The 27,149-nt window shown below is 38.4% G+C and overlaps 1 protein-coding gene across 1 annotated transcript; it reads right to left on the bottom strand.

Annotated features, from left to right (window-relative positions):
• Positions 1-421: 421 nt before the first annotated feature.
• Sass6 (SAS-6 centriolar assembly protein) lies at positions 422-27,126 on the bottom strand. Its single transcript, XM_051185614.1, has 17 exons — positions 27,001-27,126; positions 20,434-20,494; positions 19,083-19,162; positions 18,582-18,686; positions 16,765-16,936; positions 15,945-16,010; positions 14,744-14,863; positions 11,870-12,061; positions 7,605-7,799; positions 7,394-7,483; positions 7,138-7,317; positions 6,558-6,639; positions 5,741-5,877; positions 3,896-4,024; positions 1,975-2,069; positions 699-793; positions 422-607 (listed from the first exon to the last, which is right to left on the bottom strand). The coding sequence occupies exons 1-17, from the start codon at positions 27,063-27,065 to the stop codon at positions 501-503; spliced, it is 1,971 nt and encodes a 656-aa protein (XP_051041571.1). The 5' UTR covers positions 27,066-27,126; the 3' UTR covers positions 422-500.
• Between the last annotated feature and the right edge of the window lie 23 nt (positions 27,127-27,149).

Raw genomic sequence — 27,149 nt, forward strand, 5'->3', positions numbered from 1 at the left:
AAAAACCAGAACCCTGTCTTAAAAAACAAAAATCCTTGTCTCAAAAAACCAATATGTATAAAAATGGAAAACAAAACCCCCAAACAACCAACTTTAAAAGTATAAGGACTTCAGTGTAAAGGTCAGTAATCAAAGGCAGAAGCTATTTCTCCCAAATGAGAATTGTTTTACTCATAAGTGTGATAGTGTGATCACAACCTTTCTTCAGCTTGTTACTATTCCCTTGCAGGGTGGATTTTTTCATTAGGATGTTTCTTATTCATACCAACTGGTTAAGACTCTGATAAAATTCAGTGATTATTTTTTTTTTTGAAACATTCTGTTTACAGAATAAAAAATGCCATTTACTCAGAATCTTTGACAATCTCCTAAGTTTGTAAATGGTAGTAGTATTACAAAGGATCCAAATGATTTAGCAGGAATGAGGAAAGCTGGATTTGTTATTGATTGTTGAGCCACTTGAATTTCTAAACTGTCAGTAAGAAATGAAAGGTGTTGGATTAACTATTTGGTAATTGCCCAGGGAAATATGCTGAAGATGAAGGGGGGAGAACTGTGGGTTTGGAAGATGTCTGTAGTGCTCCCAGCATGCCCTCTTTCTGATGGTCTGCAAAAGAGAGCAAAGCACACAACCTGTTACTACTTTAGTCTTAGACACATTTAATGAAACTACCATCCCAGTGCAGATGTCTCCTCACCTGACGTACTAAACAGATTCTGGCTGAGCCCACGTAAAGGAATGCTATCTTCTCTTTTCTTTAAGTATTTGGATTCCAGTCCTAAATTTTCACTACTTAAAAAAGAAAAAAAAAAGTCATCTTTAAATCTTAAATTTCATTTTATTGTTCATTTTCTATGAATGTGTGTTGAATGTCCCTTGTAGACAAATTCATAATGCTCTAAAATACCATAGTACAAATTTTTGACCACCCACATGATGCCACAAGTTAACTCTGTTGACCCCATTTGATGGATGGCTCAGGTGAAACAAGTGCACCAAAAACAAAACAATAGAAGCCCAAGTACATAATATATCTGCAGGCTGTGTGTAGGAGAAGCATCAATCTTTCCTTTTAGGCTTAGGTCCCACCCTAAGATAACTAAGTATGTATGTGCAAATATTCCAAAATTCTAAAGCTTCAAAAATCTGAAGTATCACTGGTCTCAAATGTTTTCAATAAAGGACACCTAACCTGTATACTCTTCACTTTGTTTAAGCAAATAAAAAACATCTATATGTAATACATTCCTTCTAAATCCTTATACCAAGAACTAGGATAAGGACTATACGAGAAAGGAAAATTCTATGATGAGTACAAATGAAAATTCTATGAGTACCATAAGATTTTATGTCATGGCAAACACACAGAGAAGGGAGATGAGAAAATACAGGAAAAATCAGCTCATATGCTGAGAATAGTATCCTAAGTTTGAGTCAACAAAAAGTACTATTAGAACAAAAAAGCATGTGACACATGACAGAAGGAAAATACATATTGATTTGAGAATATCAATCTAAAAAATACTGTGCATGTACATTTTTTATGTATATGAGTGTTTTGCCTGCATTTATGTCTGTGCACATGTGTGCAATACTTTTGGAGGCCAGAAGAGGGCTTCAGACCTCCCTTGGAGTTACAAAGGGTTGTGGGCAGCCATCTGGCTATGGGAATCAAACCCAAGTACTCCAGAAGAACACCACTGAACCACCTCTGTAGCCCTCTTTCCAAGACAGGGTCTTGGCTTTTGCACTCAAATCTATCTGCCCATCTCTGCCACTTGAGTGGCAGAATTAAAGGCATGTGCCACTATGCCCTGCTTTAAAAAGGATTTCTATGTACATATCCACATATTTACAAGAACTCTCTTTCCTTATAAGAAAACTTTTTACATCTAAGTGGGATCCTATAACTTGAAACCATATACAAGAGAAATGACATTTTCATTGCTAAGAGTAACTCACTGAGTACTTACTTCTCCTTATCAGATGAACAAGGCCTGCTAATAGCTGTTCCTGGCTGTGCATCTAGCAATGTGCTTGGTTTTGTAAGCTGCAAGTTAAACTGAACCTGTGGAGAGACCATAGCTCATGAACTCAGAACTGAAGCATTTCCATGTTGAGTGGTTAGGTTTTACTTCTTGATAAGTCTAGCTAATAAAAATAAAGGTTTTGCCTCTATTTTATAGCGTAGGCACATTCTTTTGATATGTAAAAAGAACCTGACTGACCCTCACAGAAAAAGCTCATGTGACACAAGTGATTCTCCCAACGTGTCCCCTCATGTGAACACCAGTGCATTCAGGTCAGTTACAGAACTGAAACTACCCACGGTTGGGCTGGCACGGACCTCATGTGCTAGAATGATCAAGAGTTTGAAGAAATCTTGAGCTCTGTCTCAAAAAGCCATAAGAACCAACTTAACACAACAATAGTTTTATATTGTGTATTCCAAAAACCAAGCCTTTAAAAGGCTTTCAAAGACTGTTACACTCACTACATTCTAAATAAGGTATTAGAATTTAAAATAACCAAAAATAATACCAAAAAAAGGCAATACCAAGGAATAAAAACTAAGGAAGGACAAAACTATAATGAAACTTGAAAGCACTGAAAAAAGAAATTAAAACATGAAAGTATTGATCAAGTTAATATAGTTAAGATATCCATTGACAAACTCAATGAATTTCCCATCAAAATCCCAAAGACATTCTTCCAAGAAACAGAAAAAAAAAAAAAAATCCTAAAATGTATACAGAGGCACAAAGACCCAGCAGCAGAGAATAAACAAAAAGGGGGCTACAGAGATGGCTCAACAATTACAAGCACTGGATGCTTTTCAAGAGGAACTAGAGTTCAATTCCCAGCACCCACCTGTCTATAACTCTAGTTCTAGAAGATTGGACACCTTCACACCAATGCACATAAAATAAAGTTAAATAAATTTTAAGAAAGAAACTGGATACAAATAATAAATCAAAGGTGAAAGGATTGCTTTTTATACATCATTTGCAATAATGCCTCCAAAACTATTTTAAAATTTCTGCCTAGAAGCCTGCTCTACAAACATATAAATTCTGATAATAGAGTATGAGTTTATCAATCTTTCTTCAGCTTGTTGACTTGGCATAAAATAATGAATATAAATGTAGTGAGTAGACATAAGATTCCATAGACTGATATATAGTGTACCAGGCTTTTTCTTTTTGGGCCAACTAGATCCCAAATCATGACACGGAGACTTATTGTTGGTTTTGAATGTTAGGCCTTAGCTTATGCTTGTTTCTGGCTAGCTTTTCTCCTTTAGTTTAAATTAACCTGTTTCTCATTTATGTTTTGCCTTGGGGCTTTTTACCTTTTCTTTCTGTATGTCCTACTTTGTCTAGCTGGCTGATGGCTGCCTGTCTGGCCCCAGGCATCACCCTCCTCTATTGCTCTCCTTCTATCCAGCCTAGATTTCTCCTCCTATTTATTCTCTCTGCCCGGCAGCTCCACCCATGCCTCTCCTGCCTTACTAATGGCTGTTTAGCTTTTTTATTAGCCCAGTCAGGTTATCTTTGGTAGGCAAGGTGAAACAAATGCAATACATCTTTACATAATTAAACAAATGCAGAATAAACAAATGTATCACACCTTTACATAGTTAATCTAATATTCTGCAGCACAGACAGATGCCTAGTTAAAGTAGTATTCCACAACAATCTAGGCATTACAAACTGCAGTGATTGCACAAATACTTGGTGCTTCTATTTCCTTTAAGCACATACTAGATTTTCAGTTCATCTAATACATTACCTAGCAGGTAGCAGCTGACCAAAGAAACACACTTTTAAAAAGTACAAAATACTTATATGCCAACACGTTTCTGTAATTTCTCAAAACAGTTCATTTGGCTACCTTTGGTGCTGAGATTGGATGACTGGTGTTTTTGGCAGAAACTACATGGGGAAAAGCATTCTGGAATGCAAACGCAGAGGAGACAGGATAGCCAATTCCACAGCTTGGGTAATTTAGTCTATTATCAACCTAAAAATAAAATAAATAGTGATTGGCGGTGAGAAATATTTCAAAATTATAGTCTAAAGTATCTGCTGACCTAGAAGGCAAAGTGTGGCTACTAATAATTACTAGTTAATAGCAATATCTATTTTCTCTAGAAAATACCACAAAATGTAGCTATGCAAGTATGGGCCAAAGAAACTACTCGGTTTGCCTTTGAGTGGGATTAAAACAAAGAATGCCAAGGCACCTTCTTTATCTAGCCCTACTGAGAGAGAAGGTGTAAGAATGAGTCGTCATTGACAGACCATTCAGAGATAAAATAATTTTGTCAGATTGAATAAAAACAAGACTATTGTTTTTTAGCAGATAAGATGAAAAAAAATATGCTTTGTCCTAATTTTAATCCCATGGCACCATCATTAACCAAGGCTTTGTCCTAATTTTAATCCCATGGCACCATCATTAACCAATGTGATGAGAAGAAAGTTTCTTAATAAAATAGGTCACTTGAAGTGACTCTAACCAGTGGCTGGACTACAAACATCCTTTACAGTTATTTAACAGCACTCATTAAGAATCAACTGTTTCTGAGCTTATAACTCAGCCCTAGCTATTTCTTTTTGTACTCCTTTCAGACTGAGCAGCAATCTTCTCCAAACTTTCTACAATGTAGTACAGTTTATCAGAGTACATTAAAAATTCAATTAGACATCTAAATTTAACAATCAGTGGCAATCCCTCCTAGCCAGCACCATCCCTCTGGAATACAGCTGGGATCACTGCTCCATGTGATAGGGCCTGCAAACTATGAGGGGCCACAAGGAGTCTCAGCAAGTACTAAAGGGACTTACTGGTTGATTAGCAATGTCAGGGGATTTGAGGGAAAGATTAAAGAAAGTGGGACTTTACTATGGATTGTACAAGCTGCTAGGGAGTAGAAACAAGTGGCTGAGTCTCTAATTATGTCTTACTGATTAAGGTAGGGGAGTGTATTATGGGGTTAGAAAAGCCACAACTACAAATGTCAACCAGGACAGAAGGCTGTCTGGCCTTTTCTATAGCCTAGCAGACTTGTCTGTGTTCAGGTATGATTGAAGAGTGTTCTTGTTTTGTGTTGATTCATCACAAGACCACATCTGATGATGATATACTGTGTAATTGTTATGTTCACGATGGAGTGTGGGCCTTTAACTGTAATAAGCAAGTGCTAGCCCTCTCAGTCTTGACATCTCCTAATACCAGGCCATCTCCTGGATCTAAAGAGCTGCCTTTCTTCTCCCTCTCATTCCTTGTGAGAAAAAAGCTAGACATGTCTCTCAAGAGGCTCAGACACTAAAACCAATGAGTATATGTTAACAAAGCTGCCTCCCACTTTGCTTGCTGACCAGATCACTGCAGGCTTTTCTCCACAGACCCAAGCGTGAGTTCAAATCCTGAATTTTCTGTTTGAAGTTTCCTAAACAATCTTTCTCTCTGTGTGTTTTCATGTGTATCTTATAAATTTCATTACATTTAATAGTGATTTCTATAGAAAACTTAGAAAGTGTGCCCTTCGCACATGCACACAGTCAACATATTCACAAACATGCAGAAACATGAAGAGTGCCGCTGAAATACAGCCTCTTTGTTAAGATCATGTATGTCTAACCTGCACCTCCAAGGGCAGTATAAACAGACTCCTACTAAATAACTAACTGATGGACTCCAGTAACATCACTCACATCTCATCTTAATTCTTACCACATTCAGGCTGGGAGAAATCCCACTTCTGATGGTGTTGCTACTAGAATGTAAAGGGGGAGTGGTAGAGGTTCCCAATGTGTCTTGCTTTCTCACCAGCTGGTTTTCATTTAGTTCTTTGTTTAGCCAAGTGATTACTTAAATAGGAGAATAAAACGCAGAACAGAATTTTATTTTAGCTTTTACTTCATTTTAGTTTTTATTTTTTTGAATAATTTAACATGGTTAAATGATAATTAGTACATTCCTCCCTTTGGTATTTTTCAAACAGGTTTCACTATAGCCAGGCAGGCCCACAGTTGATGTTCTTCCTGTCTCAGTCTCTCAAAGGCTCAGATTACAAGTGTGAATCACCACACCAACTATAAGTAGTTTTTGCACTGCTCAATTTCTACAGCTTTGCAGCAGGCACACAATATAAGCTTGGATACATGTCTGGAGTAAAGATGCTCATCTTAGCAACTGCCACATGGGACTTCTTACTCTACTGCTTCCAAAGCACATACTTCCACAACTCAAAATCTGACAGTTTTTGCATCTAGAACAGAATCTTTCAGATATTTAAAGTTCATAATTCTACATCAGATGCCTAGTTCCTAGAACTGAGAAAATGTTCAATGAAAAGGGAGAGGAGCAGGCAGAGCTACACAGTGGGACCATCTCTAAAACAAACAAAATACAACAACAACAAAAACAAGCTTAAACAACAAATTATTTGTATATATCATTTACCTGCACTTTCACTAATTCAAATAAAAATTTCAAGTTAACAATAAAACTATAAGCCTCATTTACAGAAAAATATAACATTACTTACATTTTTCATTGTTTTTTAAAAGTTGTTTACTTTCTTCAAGTTTCTGAACTGTAGTTTCTAATTGCTCTTGTAATCTGCATACCTGAAATCATCACACGTCAATAAAAGTGGAAGACAAAAGAACTGTATTATACTATTAAATAACTGTTTACCACTAGAACCACAAAATGAAGCCAGGTGGTGTCGACACACACCTTTAATCCCAGTACTCAGGAGGAGAGGCAGGAGGATCTCTGTGAGTTCAGTGCCACCCTGGTCTGCAGAGCAAATTCTAGATCAGCCAGAACAACACAGAGAAAGTTTATCTCAACAAACAAAAAGCAACAACAAAAACCTCACTACACAAAAATAAAAACTTAAATGTAATGAAATATTTAAATCTTTAAATAGAAGTACACATACACAATTACCAATCCATTCTGTTTGTTTTGAGTACTGGTAACTAAATTTGCAAACTAAAATGGGTTATTAACATCTACTGGGTTTTTGTTTGAGGAAGAAAAGGTCAAGCAACTATGTGGGGAAGCTCACTAACTGCACACAAAGCAGTCACAACCCAGAAGCAAGAAACAGTGACTACCTCTTGTTCCTTGGCTCGAAGAGACTGTCCAGCATCCTGTGATTCCTTTCGCTCCTTTTGTAGCATCTCCTCTTTCTCAGCCAATAGTTTTTCTTGCTGAATAGTAACTGTATTCTTCAGTTTCAATTTACCCATGAGCGTTTTAAGATCTCCTTGTAACTTCTTGATAATTTCATTTGCCTATAAAATAGCCTTATATGAGTATTTGTGCAAGTCAATGAAATATTAACATTCTGCTAAACATTTCAAAGCGAACCTTCAGAAGTTCTGCTGATAACGACTTTATGGTAGCTTCAAGTTTTCCCAGTTGTACCTGATTTTTCTCACCATTTTCTTCTAAAACCACCTAATAAAAAAACAAACAAACAAACAAACCAACAAAACACACAAGTGAGCCACTGTGTTTATTTAGGGGAAGCATCATTAGTAAATGCAATCAATTTAGTTTTTAAATTTTTATAGAAGACCTTTTGTTCTTGGATTGTATCGAATGCTTCTTTTGTTCTCAAGACAAGCTGGTCTTTATCCTTGATTTCCTGTTCTAAAACTGCCACTTTTGTCTGTAGCTGGTTAATATGCTTTTCTTTCTCATGGCATTCAGCATCCAGAGTACAATTCTCTCTTCTCAGAGAAAGGACCTCTTGCTTGGCCCGCTGCAGCTCCTGGGGGTGGTTGGGAAAAAGAATTATTATGTATTATGTAAAAGGAAAATGAGTCATTTGGTTATGTGGAACTAGGGTATCTTGGGGTCAGAGAGATGATCCAATGGATAAAAGCACTGGCCGCCTTTCCAGAGGATGCAGGTTCAATTCCTAGCACCCACAAGGCAGCTCAGACTGTTTCTAACTGTTGAGTCTCAGGAAATCTGATGCCCTCTTCTGGCATCACAAATACCAGGTACACATCGTGCGAAGACATACATACATACAGGCAAAGCATCCATAATGCATAAAAATAAAACAAAATATTCATTTAATAAAAACCCCCCAAAACAAAAAAATACCATTCTACCAGGTGGTTGGTGGTGGTGCATGCCTTTAATCCCAGCACTCAGGAGGCAGAAGCAGGCAGATCTCTGTGAGTTCCAGGCCAGCCTGGTCTACAAAGTGAGTTCCAGGACAGCCAAGGCTATGCAGAGAAACCCTGTCTCAAAAAACCAAAAACTAAAAACAACCTTTCTAAGATGTCTTAAACACCAGGAACACCTCCAAAGACAGGTGTAGTGGTGACTGTCTTCACAGTACTCAGGCTGAGGACAGTCAGTATAATCTTGTTTTTTTAAAAGCCATGAAAATCTCTCCAGTGATGTATGTAAGTTATAGATCTGGACACAATTTTAAAATATAATTTGAATTCAATTATACCAAGGAGAAAACAAAGCAATTCTGATTTATGGAAAGTATCACAACTTTTTATTTATTTTTATTTTATGTGTATGATTGTTTTTGTCTGCATGTATGTGTGTACCACATTCATGCCTGGTGCTTGTGAAGGCCAGAAGATGACGTCAGATTTGGAACTGTAGCAATGGATGGGTATAAGGCACCATGTGGTTACTGGGAATCAAACCTGGGTCCTCTGAAATAACAAAAAGTACTCTTAACCACTGGACCATCTCTCTAGCCCCATACTGTGTAATTTTATTATCTACATCTTATAATATACTATTTTCCACATCAATAAATATTAACATTTCTGAATTTCTCTTTTAAAGAAAAAAGCAAATAATAACTGCTAACTAAAAATAGATCTCAAAAAGAAAAATCTAGATTAAATCACTTCTCAATAAGATAACAGCAACCTAAATGTAACTGACCTAAGTCCAATAAGTAATACCTAGGGAATTGTTTTAACAAAAAATGTTTATGATAATTTTATAGTGCACACCAATGGATTTTGGAGCAAACTTTTGATATCAGACAGACTTGACTTCAAATTACAATACACGTTCAGGGCAAGTGTGGGAATACTCAACTTCCTTTAGTGTCATTTATGAAGTTGTCTTGACATGAGTGTACTCATTATTAAGCACACATGCACACACAAATAAATGAAATTTTAAAACCCTTTAATGCAGGTTCCTGGGAAGGAGCTGCTATGAGATTACCCTTCAAAAAAAGCTGTACTGGGAAACAAGAGAGAGAGCAGCAAATCTGACGGAGCCAGGCTGAGACAAGATAGCTGCCAGGTACAGCGGGACCGGACAGGACACAGACTGGCGTGGCACGTGCTGCACATGGTTTCTGAATAAAGCTATTTAGGCCCTGTGACAGGGCAGAATATAGGTAGGTGGAAAATCCAAACAGAGACACAGAGAGAAAGAAGGCAGAGTCAGAGTCGCCGCAGGGAAGTAAGATATGAGGTAGCAAGCCACGAGCCTCGTGGTAAAATATAAAACAATAGAAAAGGGTTAATTTAATTGTGAGAGCTAGTTAGAATTATGTCTGAGCCATTGGCCAAGCCACTGTAATATTAAGCCTCGGTAATTATTTTATGAGGCAGAAGGAACAGTGGGCAAGAGAGAAACGGGTCCAGTAAACTTCCAAGTACAGACAGACCCTTTAGTTCTCAAGAACAAAGCAGGTTCTGACTCTTAATGATTTTCAAGGGGTAAGCAAATTTCATACCATGTGGTCTAGTTTGGCCTGGCTTATGGGTCAAAGTGCAGGAACTAGGGAGGACCAAGAACTCATCTTATAGCTATAAGTGGGAGGGGGGTGCAAGACCACACTTAACAACACAGCAGGCTGATCTGTTCTGTCCCACAGATAGAACTGCAGAGATTCATGGCCTGATAGCTGTTAGACAAGGCCTGTGCTCTTATATGAATCCCCCAAGAACTTCAAAAACCCTTATGTAAATTTCCTAACATAATGACAGCAAATATCAATAGATAATCACTTTAGGACATAATGCCTACAATGTTTGAATTCACATAATTATGAAACTGAACACTCAAACATAAAACAAAGTTCCCCAGGCAAGAGTTATACTCTACAGGTGTTCTGCAAATCTTGGAAGAAACCATTTGGTATTATGGCTTAAACATGAAATATCCCCACAGGCTTGATCTCCCGCTGAATGCATGGCATTGGGAGGTTTTAGAAACATGGAAGTGGGCCTTACCAGAGGAATTATCCTCAGAGCTATATTGTGTCATGTTCCTGTGTTGTCACAGTTCCCCACCCACCTCCTGTCCACAGTGAAACAAACAGTCCCCTTAACCACACTGCATCAAGTTCAAAGTGCAGCCAGAATGAAGCCTCTAAAATAGTGAGCCAAAATAAATGTCCTCCCTTAAGTTGTTGATATCAATATCCTGTCACTGCTACAAAGACAACCAATACAATCAACATACTTAAGACTGTCTATGAACTGGCCCATTTGGGGGTTTAGACAGATGAAACCATACAGCATTATAATACAGCTATCAGCCTACCCAGGTACCCATGTGTGAAGTCAGAAATGTTGCACTACCTACTACCCCCCCAGGGCATAGGGTGTAAATATACACATCTATTGTCAATATAAAATACTTCAAGGATCTACACATAAAATGAGTGGAGCTTTAGCTTCTAAACAGTAGTGAAATAGAACTATAGAACTATGGTAATCTCCAATGTTAGATAGACATTAAAAATCAGGAACAAGCTAGGCGTGGTGCCATATGCCTTAATCTGAGCACTAGAAGGCAGAGGCAGGTGGGTCTGAGTTCATGGCCAGCATGGTCTACAGAATTCTAAGACAGCCAGGACTACACAGAGAAACCATGTCTCAAAAAAAAAAAAAAAAAAAAAAAAAAAAAAAAAAAATCAGAAATAGTGGTGCTTGACTGTAGTCCAGCCACTAAGTAAAGTAAAGCCAGGCACTGACTGAACTCAGGAGTCTGATGCCAACCTGGGGAACACAGAAAACCCTGTCTCAAAAAACTTAAAAAAAAAAGTTTGAAAATAATTTTTACTTAAGGAGAAACTATTATTAGTGCCAAGAGTGCCGAGGCATCCACAAATATGCTGTGGCAAACAACACTATTTAAACTTCTCTGATAAGCAAGGTATAACGCTCACTGCAGAGCACTGGCCAAGTATGCAGGAGGCCCTGAGTTAAATCCCAGCAATGAAAAACAAACACTCCTGGGTGCTTGAAAGAAAGACAGGCAAATAACAAACGGGTTACGATCCTCTTTTCTATTCCTTGTGGGTTGTAGGATCTTAAGCAAATAACACCAAAACTCTGTGCTGTAGCCCAATTATCTCTACAATGAGGATAATGGTACTTAAGTATGGGTTAATTTGTGCTAGTCACTTTCACAGTCTCGGTCATTACCCTACACATGCTCAGCGAGCATTAGCCACTGTCCAGAGTGGCTCTCTCACTGATCATTCGACTTCATACAGCTGCTAGCCTAACCTTGTCAACACTATACCTGTGAGACATGGACACTGCACTAACATTAAAAATACACTGAAAGCATCTGGGAGATGCCCTTTTATTCAATATTTACTCAAGCTCCAAACTAAAATACCCAGTTTATCTCAGTTCCTTCTTGAATTAGCACTTTTATCACATCTGCTATTCCTATTTTCTTTGCATTGAGATGATTTACAGGGCCAAGAATCTGTGCAGAGCAGCCAAGGGAGCACCACTGCTCAGTAGTACAGTAACCGCAGTGAAACCAGTGACTCAACCTCAGCAGCCCAGGAGTGTGACCAGGAAGCAGCCAGCACTCTACCTCTTCCACTCCAGCAAGCTTTGCTTTCAGTTCTCTGGCAATGGCATCTCCTTTATACTTCTTCTCAGTGAGGTCTTTATTAGCTGCCTCTAATTCAGACAATCTGTTTTGAAGCTGGAGGATATTTCGTTGATGGAGGGCTTCCAGCTCCTTTTTCTGTTGTTCATGCTGCTGCTGGTGCTGAACCTGTACCTATTATAGAATGACATGTCAGAGAAGAAAGAAAACATCAGAAGAAAAACAATCATAATTTCTTCATCATTTTCAGATTTCCCTGCTTAGAAAAAGTCTATTTCAATTACAGAGTTCTTGAAAGAACTAGTAAGGTAAACAAAGGTCTATTTAACACTACTGTCTTGTTGGTAATTTCCCAACACTGAGGAGGTATAAAAGAGGATGGGAATTCCAGTCCTTCTCTGCTACACAGCAAGATCAAGGCTAGCCTATTTGAAAACAAACAACAATAAAACCAGAGTAACCAGAGTGGTGGAGACAGAGTGACAGTCTCACTTTTGCAGAGTAAAAATACATAAAATCCCCAGTCACAAATACTGTTTAATAAGAATCTTGAAGAAAAAATTCGGGACCCAGATATGGTAATACACACATTTAATCCTGTCCTCAGGAGGTAAAGGCAAGCGAATCTCTGTGAATTTCAGGACAGTCGGGGTTGTTTACAGAGACAGACAAACAGACAGGACACAGATAGGAGTGCAGTGATATTCTGCTGTAACACTCTGCCATTAGTGCATACAGCTGGGTCATTCAGAACTTGTCATTTGAGTATCATTTACCCTATGGCTCATGCCTGTACCATGTATCTAACTGTGATATATGGACTTTTCTTGCCATTATTCCCTAAACAACACTGTATAACAACTGTTTACATGGCATATATATTAGACATTTTAAGTATCTAGAGATGATCTGAAGTGCAGATATGCACAAGTTATATGTAAGTAGTATGCCACTTTATAGAAGGAATTTTGAGACCCGGTATCCTTCAGTATCCTGAGAGAGCCCCTAAAATTACTTCCTTTTAGATAGTAAGTGACACCTATACCTCACAAAAAAAGTTCATGTTTAGGATATACAAATAATTCCTAAAAATAAGAAAAGTACCAATAGGTTGATTTAATAATGGTCATGTTGAATGGGCACTGCATAATCAAGCAGGTCAATATGCATATGAAAAAATGTCATTATTATGTGGTAGTATTATAAACCCAGAGTGGCAGTGTAAACCTCCACAAGAAAACAGACAGTTTCTGCTAAAGTTAAACACATGCTTCTATTTGAACCCAGTCATTTCAACAGTAAGCTGTAATGTACACCTGCACAAAGACATGTAGTAGGTTGCTCATATTACAAATAATTCAAGAGGAAAACAAGTAAATTATGGTCTAGTCATATAATAGAATACAATAATACAAGACAATACAATTGAATTTCAGAGCTGTTATGTTGAGGGAAGGAAATGATACAAAAACATACTACTTGATTCAACTTACATTGAAGAACAAACAAAACTAAGCAATGATAGCAGCAGTCAGAAAGATAACTCCATGTGGTAATCTTAATGAAAATGGCCCCACAGGCTCACAGGGAGTGGCATTATTTGAAAGGATTAGGAGGTGTAGCCTTGTAGGAGAAAGCCCGTCATTGGGGGTGGGTTTTGAGGTTTAAGATGCTCTCTTCCTGCTGCCTGTGGGTCTAGATGTAGAATTCTCAGCTACCTGTCCAGCACCATGTCTGCCTGGTTGCCACCATGCTGAAAATGGACTGAACCTCTGAACTGTAAGCTAGCCCCAATTAAATACTTTCCTTTGTAACATGTGTTATGCTCTTCACAGCAATAGAAACCCCAAGACACCCCATAAGAGTAGCATACAGGCTGGGAAAGCACATAAGGCAGCCATTAAGGGTGATACAATATTCTAAATTTTAATTTGAGTTAAAGCTAAATTTACAAAAAAAAATCCAGTTATACCCTTTACAGCAAATAACTAACTACTATTAAGTACATTAAAAATTTATCATTAAAGCTATAAAATAGAAGGTAAAGAGCAAATGGAGTAAAGGTCAAAGAGTAATCCATAGAGGAAATGCAAATGACAAAAAGCCATGTGAAAAGATGTTTAGTTTCATACAAAGATCTAACAAGAATTGATACAAGTTTAGTGCACACCAGGTGACAAATACAAAGATGATTAATAGTATCAAGAACATAGGGAATTAAAGACTTTTGGGATCCCATATGACATAATCTTTTAGGTGACTAGTACATATCCATGAAATTTTATGTAGATGTATTACAATGTGAACAGAAAGCTCACTGATTGCTCATAGCATTTAAATGTCTACCAATTTGGTAAGTAACTAATTTTAAGTTGTATCTGAATGACAAATAATAGCCGTATAGCACTAAAAGGAGTATTTGGATCGACAGAGAATGATATCTTATGTTGTCTTTTTAAAAAAGTTATAATCAATATAGCATAGAATAAAACCCCAAATGTACATCTGCAATTATAACTTACATTGCTACAAATCACTCATATATACATAGAGACGTCTAGAAAAAGATATCAAATTATCTACACTGAGTTGAGAGTCAATATGATCACTTTAAGGGAGGACCAACAGGTCATCCATGATGGGTACAGCTGATGGCTGAGAAGCCAAGCAGAATAAAATGCCTAGGATGACTATATAACATTTGAATGGTAAGACTTTGAAAAATACACTTTTAATTTTGATTTTATGTACTTCTTAGATGTTGGAAAACTTTAAAACAAGCATTTATTACTTTTATAATTAAATAACTAAGAATAATTTTTAAAATGACATTTTCCAATTACCTTTAATGCTCACCTGCAAGGCTTTTTCCTTCTCATTCGTTAATTCCTGAGAATGCTTATTTGCCAACGATGCTGTGTGTGAGGCCCATTCACTCCGCAATTTATCTAATTCTTGCGTTTTTTCTGATAACATCTATGTAAGAAGTCAGTGCAAGGTATTAGGATAGTCTCTTGAATATGCTACATTTCAGACTAGAGCACAGAGTACTTAACAGGGACACTGAAAAGAAAATTTCAGCCTTCCAATAGATACTCAAAGTTTTCCCCACAGATAAATTTAAAGAAGTCAAGATGAGAATAAAAACCATTTTAGAGCTACAATAAGCCTACAGGTGAAGTTTAAACTGCCTTTAAACTTAACTTCATCTAGCTCTTCAGCACCAAACCCTTTGCTCTGACATTAAGAAACCTGGATATATTGTCTCTCCTAAGTTTACTTCTATATAAGTTTACTATACATAAGTATAGTAGCATGGACCCTTCCAAGGGACCAAGTTTTACACAGGAATACTTTCTGCCTACAGCCATGTTGTTTAGCAAGTACTTTCAACCTAGAATCTTTCAAAGGTGAAGGGCAAAGGTGTAGTGGCCACGACCGAAAGCATAATCCCATCAAAAGATTAATTCTAATCTTAATGCAGGAAAAAAGGGAAAGGAAGATGGAAACTAAAATGCCATTTTAAGGCAGACAAATGAGATGAATAAAATGACAGGGCCAGCAAGAGCTTCCACCAGGCCTGATGACCTAAGTTTGATTCCTGGTATCCATGGCAGAAGGAGAAAAACCAACTCCTATAAGCTGTCCTCTGATCTCCACTTGCATGCCATGGTACACACAGTCCTGTACACACAAACAGTAGCACACACACACACACAATAAATAAAGGTGATAATTTTTTAAAGCAAAGAGAATAAGTAAGTGATAGATGCTAAGCATTGTCTTATTTGATGACTTAGAAAATGTGTCACATGTTAGAGATGGACTTAGAAAATGTGTCATATGTTAGAGATGGCAGAAATGTTTGGGTAGGATTAGATATCTAAAAGAAAGTATCAACTTAAGATAATTAACTAGTAAGGGGAAGGGGCAAAGAGACGACATTCCATAGCAACATACTTTGGAAGAAGATACACAAAGGCTTGGGTTTAATTCAAGAAAGAGTTCAGAACCAATGCCTGGATGACTTACAGAGACAAAATGAAACTTGAATTACCTCTTTTGTAATGTGCAGTTGCCTGGTAACATCATCTAGTGATTTAGTCAATGATAATTTTTCTTCCTAGTTATAAAAATAAAATTATGCAACTTATAATTTAAGACAATCATCCATAGCCAAGCTATTCAAAGTGTAGCAAAATACAGCACCAGCATCATGCAAAGAGCCTGTTGGAAGTGCAAAACTTCAGGCCTTCTAAAACAAAACCTTCATTTCTATAAGACCCCAGATGATCTGTGCTCTATGATCACTTGCTATGTAATGATCTAACCATCATCTTAAATTTTTTTTGTTTTGTTTTGTTTTTGTTTTTTTGAGACAGGGTTTTACACAGGGTTTTTCTATGTCATCTTGGCTGTTCTGGAACCCACTCTGTAGACCTGGATGTCCTCAGACTCACAGAGATCTGCATGTCTCTGCATCCCAAGTGTTAGGATTAAAAGCGTGTGCCATCACCACCCAGCCTGACATTCTTTCACATACTTTATAATGTAGCATTTTACAATATTCAAAATATTGTAATATTGCAAAATATTGTAATAAAATATTCAAAACATGTTCATACATTTATTTTCAAACATAATTGCCAGCTGATAAAATGGCAACATGGGATTTAGGTGCCTAAGGCCAGAGCAAAGTAGTAAATACCCTGGACCCTAAGTTTCTCAACTGCTAGTCTAGTTCTAGACTTAAAGCTATAGGTAGTAGCTAAATGAAAACCAATGAAGTTCACTACAAAAAAAGAAAGGGCAATATGGCTCCACAATGATTTATAAAGGTGCATAGTTTAAAAGAGTGACAAATTAAAAAATCTTACCTTGCTGCATTTCAAACAGCCTGCTAGAAACTTTTTTATCTCTACATCATTTCCAGGTAAAAGCTTTAATGACAGGTGAATAAGATGCTTAAAAGGGTTTGTCTCCACAACATTTAAAAATACTGGCATGTTATCCAAAAGCGCAGCTGAAGAAATAAGCTGTAGCAGAAACCTTTGAAGAGAAGAGTCACATTCTAGCACACAAAACTGTGAAAGCGTACCATCACATCATGAACTCCCCAATTCAGACCATGAAGTGGGGAAATTAAAAACCATAGGAGCTATGGAAAAAGATAAAGAGGAGTACGACAGGGTGTTGAATGAAACAGTCCTTGAGTTCACAATGGAAGAAAAAAAAAGGAAACAGAGAGAAAACAAAAACTCAGAGCTGGAGAGATGGCTCAGTGGTTAAGAGCACTGACTGCTCTTTGAGAGGACCTGGGATCATTTCCCAGAACCCACATGGCAGTTAGCAACTGTGTGTAATGCCAAAATATGACACCCTCACCCAGACATACACATAGGTAAAACAACAATGCATATAAAATTGTAAAAATCAGAAACACAATGTATCAAAGTGTACCAGCTCCTCATGCTAACAACTGACCTTTAAATTACAGGTTATCCTTATCCCTATAAAATTTCGGAATGATCACATAGCTTGACAAAGTTCTTTACAGAATAATTATACCGAATAGCATGAAAAAAAGCCTTGGGTTGAGGGTGGCATATGACACTTTAATCCCAGCACCAGGGAAGTGGAGACAGACAGATCTCTGTGAATTAGAGGTCAGTCGGGTCTACAATAGTATTTCCAAAAGAGCCAGCACTACATAGTAAGACTCTGTATCAAAAAAAAGAGGAGGAGTTGGGAATTGGTAGTGCAGTCCTTTAATCCCAGTACTTGAGGCAGAAGCAAGGAGATCTCTATAAATTTGAGGAGACCAGTCTGATTTATAGAGTGAAAGTTCCAAGACAGCCAGAACTACACAGAGAAATCCTTGGGGGGGGGGGGGGAGAGACATGAAAAGAATACAGAAAAACATCTCAGAGTTTCTAATATAACATATAACAGTATTTTTAAAAATATTAAGCAGTTGTTCAAGCCAAGAAAAAGTTCCAGGTGAACCTTACATGATCAGGTGTCAGGAACACATGACCATGAACATAAATGCAATCACTATAAAAACAAACAAAAAATGCTATTACATAGTTCCACTAGCTGGGCAGTGGTGGCACATGCCTTTAATCCCAGCACTTGGGAGGCAGAGGCAGGCAGATCTCTGTGCTTTTGAGACCTGCCTGGTCTACACAGTGAGTTTCAGGAAAGCCAGGGCTACACAGAGAAACACTGTCTTAGAAAACCAAAATCAATCAATCAATCAATCAATCTTAGGAAAACAATTTTTTTAAAGTCAACTAACTTTAAAAGTTGCATCAAACCATATAAATTAAGGATGTAATGTTTCTTATTTAAGTCAAAATTTCTTTTTGTATTTTATATACACTGGTATTTTGTTTGCATGCATGCCTGTATGACGGTGTTGGATCCCCTGAAACTGGAGTCACAGACAATTGGGAGCTGCCATGTGGGTGCTGGGAATTGAATTTGTATCCATGGGAAGAGCTCTTAACCACTGAGCCATCTCTCCAGCCCCCAACCAAGATTTCTTAATATTTGGTATTAAACTGAGCCTGAATCCCACTCTAAAAGCATACCCTAGGGTATCTGTAATCCATGGACAATAATTTAATCATCAACCATCTTTCACAGGGCATCTGTGCAGAGTTCTAGTGCCCGACGCTCCAAGCCTCACCTTGGCGTTTCCTTCCCATGCTCCTGCTTGCACTGCTGAAGTAGGTCTATAAATTTCTGTGGGAAGGCTAAGAAGTCCACCAGGAGGCCTTGCTGCAATTTTAAACTATACAGAAAACAGAAAAAAACAGTTCTTCAGAAACCTAATTACTATCTGTAGTTACCATCCATAGACTGAAATAATTCTTTATTTACTAATGTCATTATTATTTTTTTAAAAAAACTAAACTAGGCAGCTTTTGATTTATATCAACCTTATCTAATGGAAATTGACAAATTTAGCCAAATTGTCAAATTTGTGAGCTGCTAAAATGGAAGTCTAATAAGCTATAAAACATTTATCTTCTAAAATATCCTGTCAACAATTATAGGACAGTCAGCATTCCCAGAATGACTTACTGTCTGAATAGGTATGTTTCAAGAGAACAGTGTAAATATACTATAAAATTCAGAAAGTAGTTTCTAGACTACAAATAGAGCCAGCAAATAAGAGAGCACTTACCTTTGAAAATCTTCCTCAGATATTACAAGGTTATACAGAAAAAAAGGATCTGTATCATCAGTCAGACGGATGACTAAATCCTAAAGAAAAGAGTGGGTTTTTTTTTTTAATGTTTCCAGTAGATCTTTTGTAAAAGTGAAATTATTCAACAACATCGACATATCAGGTATGGCAGAGTCCTGCCTGTTTGCTGGCACTCCTAATTTTTACTAGTCTTGAGGGAGTGAGCATCTTAAACAGGGGCAGACATTCAGCTCCATGAGAGCTGTATGGCATGTGTTGAAGCTGGGGCATATCTGGAAGCCACGAGCATTTTCTATGGGATCAGAAAAGTGTGGCATCAGGGCAAGACTCAACAACTGTATTTTCAGTTTCCCTCAAATTAACTGATCTGGTATTTCAAAAGCAACAAATTTAATCAGCAAAACTGACAATAATCTACTCAAGGAAAGGGGCTTTTGTGGCTCAGATAGAAGATGGGTATCAGGTGACATGTTTCCAGGGCTTCCCAGGAGGCCTCCCACTCCAGCTGGCCACTGAAGGAACTATCCATCTGTTGTCTTTTTTTAATGAAATGGGCTCCTTTCATAAAGACACTTGCCAGGTTGTTAAATTTAAAGTGAGACAGAGCATCACACCTGACAGGTAGGTACATAAAAATGATCAACTTCACAGAGAACACTGGCACCAGGCAAACCGGCACACTGCTAGGGATAAGAAGAACCTAAACAAAGTCTACTCATTTCTAAGGAACTACTAGGGGATTGGAAACATTGAAGCAATTTATTAGTGAGACTTAAAAAAAAAAAAAAAATGAAGAGGTACCATATGTAAGATTAACATGTAGGAATATATAACCTCAGTTCTGGAAAAATCAATGAACTGGGGGCTTGCTCAACCTCTGAACAGGAACCTCTACTTAAGTACTTCTTAAAATTCACCTCAGATGCTACTAAAAAAACCAACAAGCCAAACCTAAAGTTACTGCCAACTACAAGATGCTTGCATGTGTTCAGGGAAAGTTGTAACACAAAAACCAATACTACTCTTTTTTAATTTTTAATAAATTAAAATCCATAATTTTATTATAGTACTAAAAAGATCAGGGAGAACACAAATAGTCCACCACTACCACAAACTAGACCATAGAATCTCTCATATTTGGGGAAACTACAAGAGTCAGCATATGTGGTATATAATGGATAAGTCTCACCCTGTAAAACCACCTTAGTGATTATAGTATGACTAAGTATAGTAAGTACAGATTTCATTTTCTTAAAACAAAACCAAACCACAACAATAATTACATCACACACAAATGATCATATTGGAAAGGGAAATAAATACCAACCTTTCTATGCACTGGATTAGAAAGTGATTGTAGTTCAATGCTCACTCTAACACTTCCTCTCCTGGAGGAAAAGATATGAAGAACTCAGAAACATTCATGTGACACGAGTTCACTCTCTGCACATCATTTAACACTTCCGTCTAGGACCACAAGCCTCTTCACAGGTGCCCTCAAGCTTAGGGACAGATTTTAGAATGCACACTGGATTAGGTTCCTCTAATAAGTGACCTAGTAATTCTTAATGGAAGGGTTAATTTTGTCACTTTTAAAATGAAGATGCTGTGACTAAACAGGGTAAACAATAGGGTGCCTATTGCTAGCATTCTGGTAAGCAACTTTACTGCCAGATTCTAAAAAGCATCTACTAAGAGACAGACCATCAATTTAGGAACAACTTTTAGATCTGAAAATTGCAATGATCAAACTGACTTCCAGAGAAATACTATCTTAAAAAGTTAAAATATTACAATGTCTACATTATTTTTAGACCCAAGGAAATGACAATCACCACCCTGTTACATATATAAAATACTTTAAACCCAAAATCAAATCTACATAAAATATTCTCTATGCAATATATCAACATAAGTATTTTCAACAAGCTTACTATTTGTCTCATTCACAAGTAACTAACTCTGTCTGAGAGAGTGAAGCCACAACACTCCACACTCTGTGCAGTATCCATTATGAACAAAGACTAAAAGTAGTAATAACATTAAGCTGAAGAACAAAATTAATAGAGATAAAATTAGTGAAAGACGTTTACTAAATTTAGTAACAATGGCCTTTCTCTGATATGTGTATGTGTATGGGGGAGGGGGAAACAAATGTGGCCTTTGGGGAGGGGTGTGTCGATGAGGGTGGGCTTTGAGCTTTCAAAAGACTTGGACCATTCCCAGTGTGGTCTGTCTCCTGCTTGCTCGCAGAGGGTACTTCAGCTACCTGCTACCTTCACTCTGCCCGCTGCTCTGTCATCATACCCTAACTGAAACTTAAGCCTAAAAGAAGCCATTTCTTCTATATGTTACCATAGTCATGATCTCTTATCACAGCAATAGAAAAATAACTGAAACAAAATTGAATCTGCTCAAGTTGAAATGGTTTAGACCTTTTCCATATTCTACTTCTCTACAACAGAAGTAAAAACGGTTAGACACAGCAACTGACAATGGATGGGAAAAGTGGAAACAGTTGGACATGATTCAACTGCTAAGACCTTTTGTTCTTAAGCTTGAATTTGCAATTTTATATTATATTGTTTTAAAATGGGCCATTTTAGTTCATTTGTTTGTTTTTTGAGGCAGGGTCTTTTTTATGTAGTTCTGGCTGTCCTGGAACTCTATGTAGATCAGAGTGGCCTGAAATTCATAGAAATCCAACTGCCTCTGCCTCCCAAATGCTGAGCTTAAAGTTGTATGCCACCGGGCTCTGACCAGTTAAATTTCTTATTGATCATTTATCGGAAACTATATCTCAGTTCATATGAGGAAGCCGAATGCATCATCCCTATATGCTAGCTGAAAAGGGGGCAGCTGTCTATACAGCAAACAGAAGAGAGCTTTCATTATCCTTGCTCAAGTGTTTCTATGGTGCTGGGGATGAAAGCTGGAGGCTATGCATGCTAGACAGGCACTATGCCACTGGGTTACGCTGTCACTCTAGTGCCTAGAGCAATGTATATGAAGCAAATTAGGACAGTACTCCAACTTCACTAGGCACTTTTTGAAAACATCCCAATTTCCTAACTTGTCAGATTAAGTGGCTCTTTAGATAGAGGTTTGTTTTTTGGTTTTGTGTTTATCTTTAAGGTATTTTTCTAGTATATTGTGGTATCTGCTGCAGTGATATGATATTTAAATCGATATCTAATTTTTTATTGTGTCTTACAGCTTGGAAAGTCCTGTACTTTATAACTTTATTTAGAAACATTAAAGAATCATCGGTTCAATAAAAACAAAACACATATGTACAGATGTATATAGTATACACACACATATAAATACACATACATGAAAAGAGAAATGTGCATGTGTATGCGTGTGCGCGCACACACACATACATACACACAATATCATGCCCTTTACCTACGTTTAAGAATTATTTGACTATGACAATTCACCACTCATATTAACAATACTGTTGCACACATTCAAAGCACCTACAATGGATTAAATGTTGGGAGAAAACTTGAAGGCCCTAAACTAAATATATTCTCTATATTTACTTTAAAAACACCCCTAGAGTACTACAGTGGTGGCACACACCTTTAGTCCCAGCACTCAGAGGCAGAGGTAGGCAGATCTCTGGTCTATAGAGCAAGTTCCAGGACAGCCAGGACTACACAGAGAAACGCTGTCTTGAGAAAACCAAAGCCACCTTTAGAAATATGTGATAGGAAAATCTGAGATTACAGATATATCATTTCAAACCTTAAATCTTTTTTTCTGTATTAGAAAGAGTCATGATTAAGAGCATTAAAACAAGCAAAATCCCAATGAATACACTACTTATCTGGAGGTCACACCTTAAACATAGCTTGTAACTGAATAACACCCTCCAGGTCAGTCATATGTAGCCAGGTTGGCTTACTTATTTATTTTTAAATAAAGATCTTAAGCATTAGACTCCAGAGCTGGACTTCAGCCCATTGCTGCCATCTAGAAGCTGTGACCTTATCATCTTAGTGCAAAAGACAAAAGCTACTGTAAGCCAGGTAGCTTCTGGGTGCTAAGGATACAAACAGAAGTAAACATGGTTCATGTCTGCAAACTGAAATCAGACAAAGTTCTTACCTACATTCCTCTGATTGTTTTAGGGCTCAAGAGAAGGAAAGGAAGAGCTATTAATGTCTACTGAGTCTGGGGAGAGAGAGGAAGACAGGGAGAAAAAGAAAAAGAAAGAGAGACAGAGACAGAGAAGAGGAGAAGGAGGAAAGATTACCCTAGTGGGCAATAATCTTAGTGGCTATTTCTCTTACAGAGGAAGAACTGAGGCACATTACAAAGTGTCATTTGAACTCATCGTTTTTCTACATAATGCTACCTAATAAATGATTAATGACAACTAATTTCAACTTAGGCACCTAATTTTGTAGTTGTCACCAGGCTGTCCAAAACCTCACAGAGTCACTTGCCCCTGCCTGACAGCTGGAATTCCACCACATCTGGCGATCCTGGGCAACTTTAAAGGATCCTTATTGGGAGGGATTTAACCTTGGGGGGACTGTGAGATGGCACAGTCAGAAAACCGCCTGCCACACAAGTGTGACAGTCTGAATTTGGATCCCCAGTACCCAAACAAAAGCTGGGTGTGGGACTGAAGAGACAATTGGTTAAAAGCACATACTCGTTCTCTCAGAGTGTGTACCCCAGCATCCACCAAGCAGCCCACAATGCCTGACCCCAGTTCTGAAAGACCTGACACTTTCCTCCCTTTCCAGGTATGTATACCCACACCCCCCAACATGCTAACACATAAACACACTACATGTGCTAACACACACACACATACACATATACCCACATGCTATGACACACACATACACACACACAAATAATTTTTTATGTCGATATGTTTTGTACACATCTTTAACCCTAGGGGGTAGGACAGTGTAGTGCCAGGAGATTTCACAGGGCCAGGCCAGCTGGTCTAGTCAATTAATTTGTGGTAAAGTGTTCAATGAGGCCATGTCTCAAAAAATAAGGTGGTGGTGGGGGGGTCAGCAAGATGAATCAGTAGGAAAGACACGTGCCGCCTCCCACCCCTCCCCCAAGCCTGACAGGCTAAATTCAATCCCTGGAACTCATAAAACCCACAGACTCCTGCAAGTTGTCCTCTGACCTCCACAAGCACACTGTGGTACACACATACCCTCCTCTCCACACACATTAAATAAATATGTGTAACTTCTGAAAACAGAATTTTAAGGGGGAGATAATTTTTAAAGATACCAGAAGCCAACCTCTGCCTTCCACACTCATTCATACTCATATGCACATGTAGACACTAACACTGAACACATCAGAGAGAGACAGACACACAAACACACACACCTTTGAAGTCATCGAGAGAGCAGGTGGTTATCCAATCCTGGGTTTAAAGATCTCACCAATTTCTTCCAGGTAGGGTTTCCTGATAGTTGCACTATCTTCTACTCAACTGCCTTCCCTTCCTCTATGCCTTTATTATAATACTTACACAATCACACTTTACTAATAATTAAGGTTTAGGGAATATTTAATAAATATTAGTTACTATTTTAAGCACCTTTTATGTATTAAATCATTTCATCTTCAATAATAATCCTATGATGTAGGTACTATTATTTAGAATTTGAAGACGAGACAAAAATTTTAATAAATTATGTGAGCTTGGGGTTGGGGGTAAAGTCCATGATAGCATATTGCAAGGGAATGAGTCAATCCACAGAAACGTACACACAGTAAACTGTTCAAGTGACAGAATTGGAATTAACTTAAACCCAAGCAATCCAGCGTGAGACCTAAACTTGTAACCTGTGCTATGTTTCCTGTCCAAGGGAAATCTCAGTTCTAAGGCTGTACATTCCCTGAGAACCACAATGAAGACTGTTGTTCTGTTCTTGCTGTTGGTGGAGACAGGAAAGAAAGTGTCACACCCTCAATATTCTTGGCATTTGCAAATATTTGCTGGAATAAACTGGTCTTGAATATTAGCTAAAGAATCTAGGTTGTTCTTCCTATAGGCTAGGGGTTAGCAAAATTATTCTGCAAGAGGTCAGAGAGTAAATATTTTAGACTGTGAAGACTATAGAGTTTCTGTCATAACTGTTTTCCTCGTTCCTCTCTGTCTCTCTCTGTCTCTGCTAGTGTTGGTATTGAGTGCTGAGGACAAACATGCACTCTACCATAAAGACATGGAGCTACATTCCTCTAGTACCCCCATACAATTACTGACTGAAGCCCTTGCGCAAAAGCAACCATAGACAGTTGGTAACAAAGAAGGATGGCTATGTTCCAGTAAAATTTGATTTATGAACAGTGGGTTGGTCCTTGCCACAGGTGATAAGATTTCTATCAGGTTTCTAAACAAATGTTAAAAGTTGAAACTGTGTTTTAACATGATTAACACAGATTACGGTATAACGTGTAGAAGAGTCTTGAGTGTCAAGCTTGAGATCACAAGTAATGTCCCACACTGCCCAACAGAAACAAAACAAAAGCCACAAGTATGAGTCATAAATGTCATTTTAAATTGTCTAAAGTCACATTAGAAAACCCCACCTTTGAAAGTAAAATTAACTTGAATACATATCACCCAATATACCCTAAAAATAGCTGTAAGAGATAATCAACATAAAACTGAGACTGTTTACATTCCTGTTACTATCATGTCTTCAAAATCTAATATGAATTTTTATACGTAGAGACATCAGTTTGGATTAGCCCACATTCAATAACTATATTGGACACTATACTGGTCAGTACAAACTCGTCAAGTAGAGGCTGGGGACTAGGATCAGTGTACAGCATGCTAAGTGAGGGTGTAAGCTCTATGGCCAAAGTCAACAACAATTAGACAAAGAAAATAATCTACAGATCCCCATACAAGGCTGCCCTTCCTCACTGCTTTGCCAGTTGATTGTGGACCTAATTCTAAACTGCGTGCCATGGTTTAACAGTGGCAGCAACTTCATTACTTTCTGCAGCATTCTCCACCGTTCAGTTTCTACCTTCATCTCCAAACCTGACCTTCGTTGCAATCTTATGGATGGGTAGGTGTGTCAAATCAGTTTTACAAATGAGTATACACGATTCACAGAAACTAAATGACAGCTTAAAAACAACAACAACAAAAAAAATACTTAGTGGTAAAACGGAAAATCAGATCTAACTTCTAATCAAATCTATTTGAGCCTTGATAGCCTCACCTGTGAATAAAGTTGCAAGCCTGCCTTTATCTGTGAGACAGGCTTAATGTCCTCTACTGTACTGCCCTACTGTTAACTCCATGAAGACCACGGGATCCCCAGGGGTCCGCACAAGGTGCTGCATGGCTTCACAGTATTTACTGAATGAAAAGAGTTCCCGACTTTCCAGTGTTTGGGGTTGGTTAAACGTATCTTTGTTTTGTGACTGGTGTGCAGGTGGACCGAAGTATATCAATGAAATTATTGTTTGTTTTCAGTTGAAGTTCTAAAGCGTCACTCCCAATACCCTTCAAAGGAGAGCGTGAGTGAGGGGCTGGTGCGGACCCCTCCCTGGAGCCATGGAAAAGCTTCAGAAATGAGCTGGAGAGGAGCAGAGCTCCCATCCAGAGAGGGCAGTCTGGACTCGGTCCCGCTCAGAGCTAGGACACCGGAGCGGAGTCCGTTCCCCATTCCCCCGCTCCCTTTCCCAGCGCCCTCTCCGCAACGGCCGACCGGGCGACACACAGAGGTAACCATTCGGTCCCCGCAGGGTCCCTTCCGGCGCCCCGGCGGTCAGTCCGACACGGCCGCCGGCCGATCCCCGCGGAGCCCGGCCGCCATCTTCCGCATTGGCTCGCCCCCAACCGCCGCCCGCCGGCCCCGGGAGACGCGGACCTCACCTCTCCTCACAGTCTTTGCATTTCACTTGCAAGGGGACAAGCTGCTGGAACAGAACTTGGCTCATGTCGGACCGCTGCCCCGACCGCCGTGCGGAAAAAGCCCAACGGGTCTGGGCCTTAGAAGCAGCTTGGAAGAAGTCCGGGCCCTG

The sequence above is a fragment of the Phodopus roborovskii genome, unplaced genomic scaffold (assembly GCF_943737965.1).
Source record: "Phodopus roborovskii unplaced genomic scaffold, PHOROB, whole genome shotgun sequence".
NCBI lineage: Eukaryota > Metazoa > Chordata > Mammalia > Rodentia > Cricetidae > Phodopus > Phodopus roborovskii.

Bases quoted from the DNA above. Each gene is read 5' to 3' on its own strand.
- Sass6 (XM_051185614.1), bottom strand. From the start codon at position 27,065: ATGAGCCAAGTTCTGTTCCAGCAGCTTGTCCCCTTGCAAGTGAAATGC. The intron at 7,800-11,869 runs GTAGAGTGCTGG...AACCACCCCCAG, and splicing joins AGCTTGCTGGAGTGGAAGAG to GAGCTGCAGCGGGCCAAGCA. The intron at 6,640-7,137 runs GTAGTCACTGTT...TGATGATTTCAG, and splicing joins TTCGAGCCAAGGAACAAGAG to GTATGCAGATTACAAGAGCA.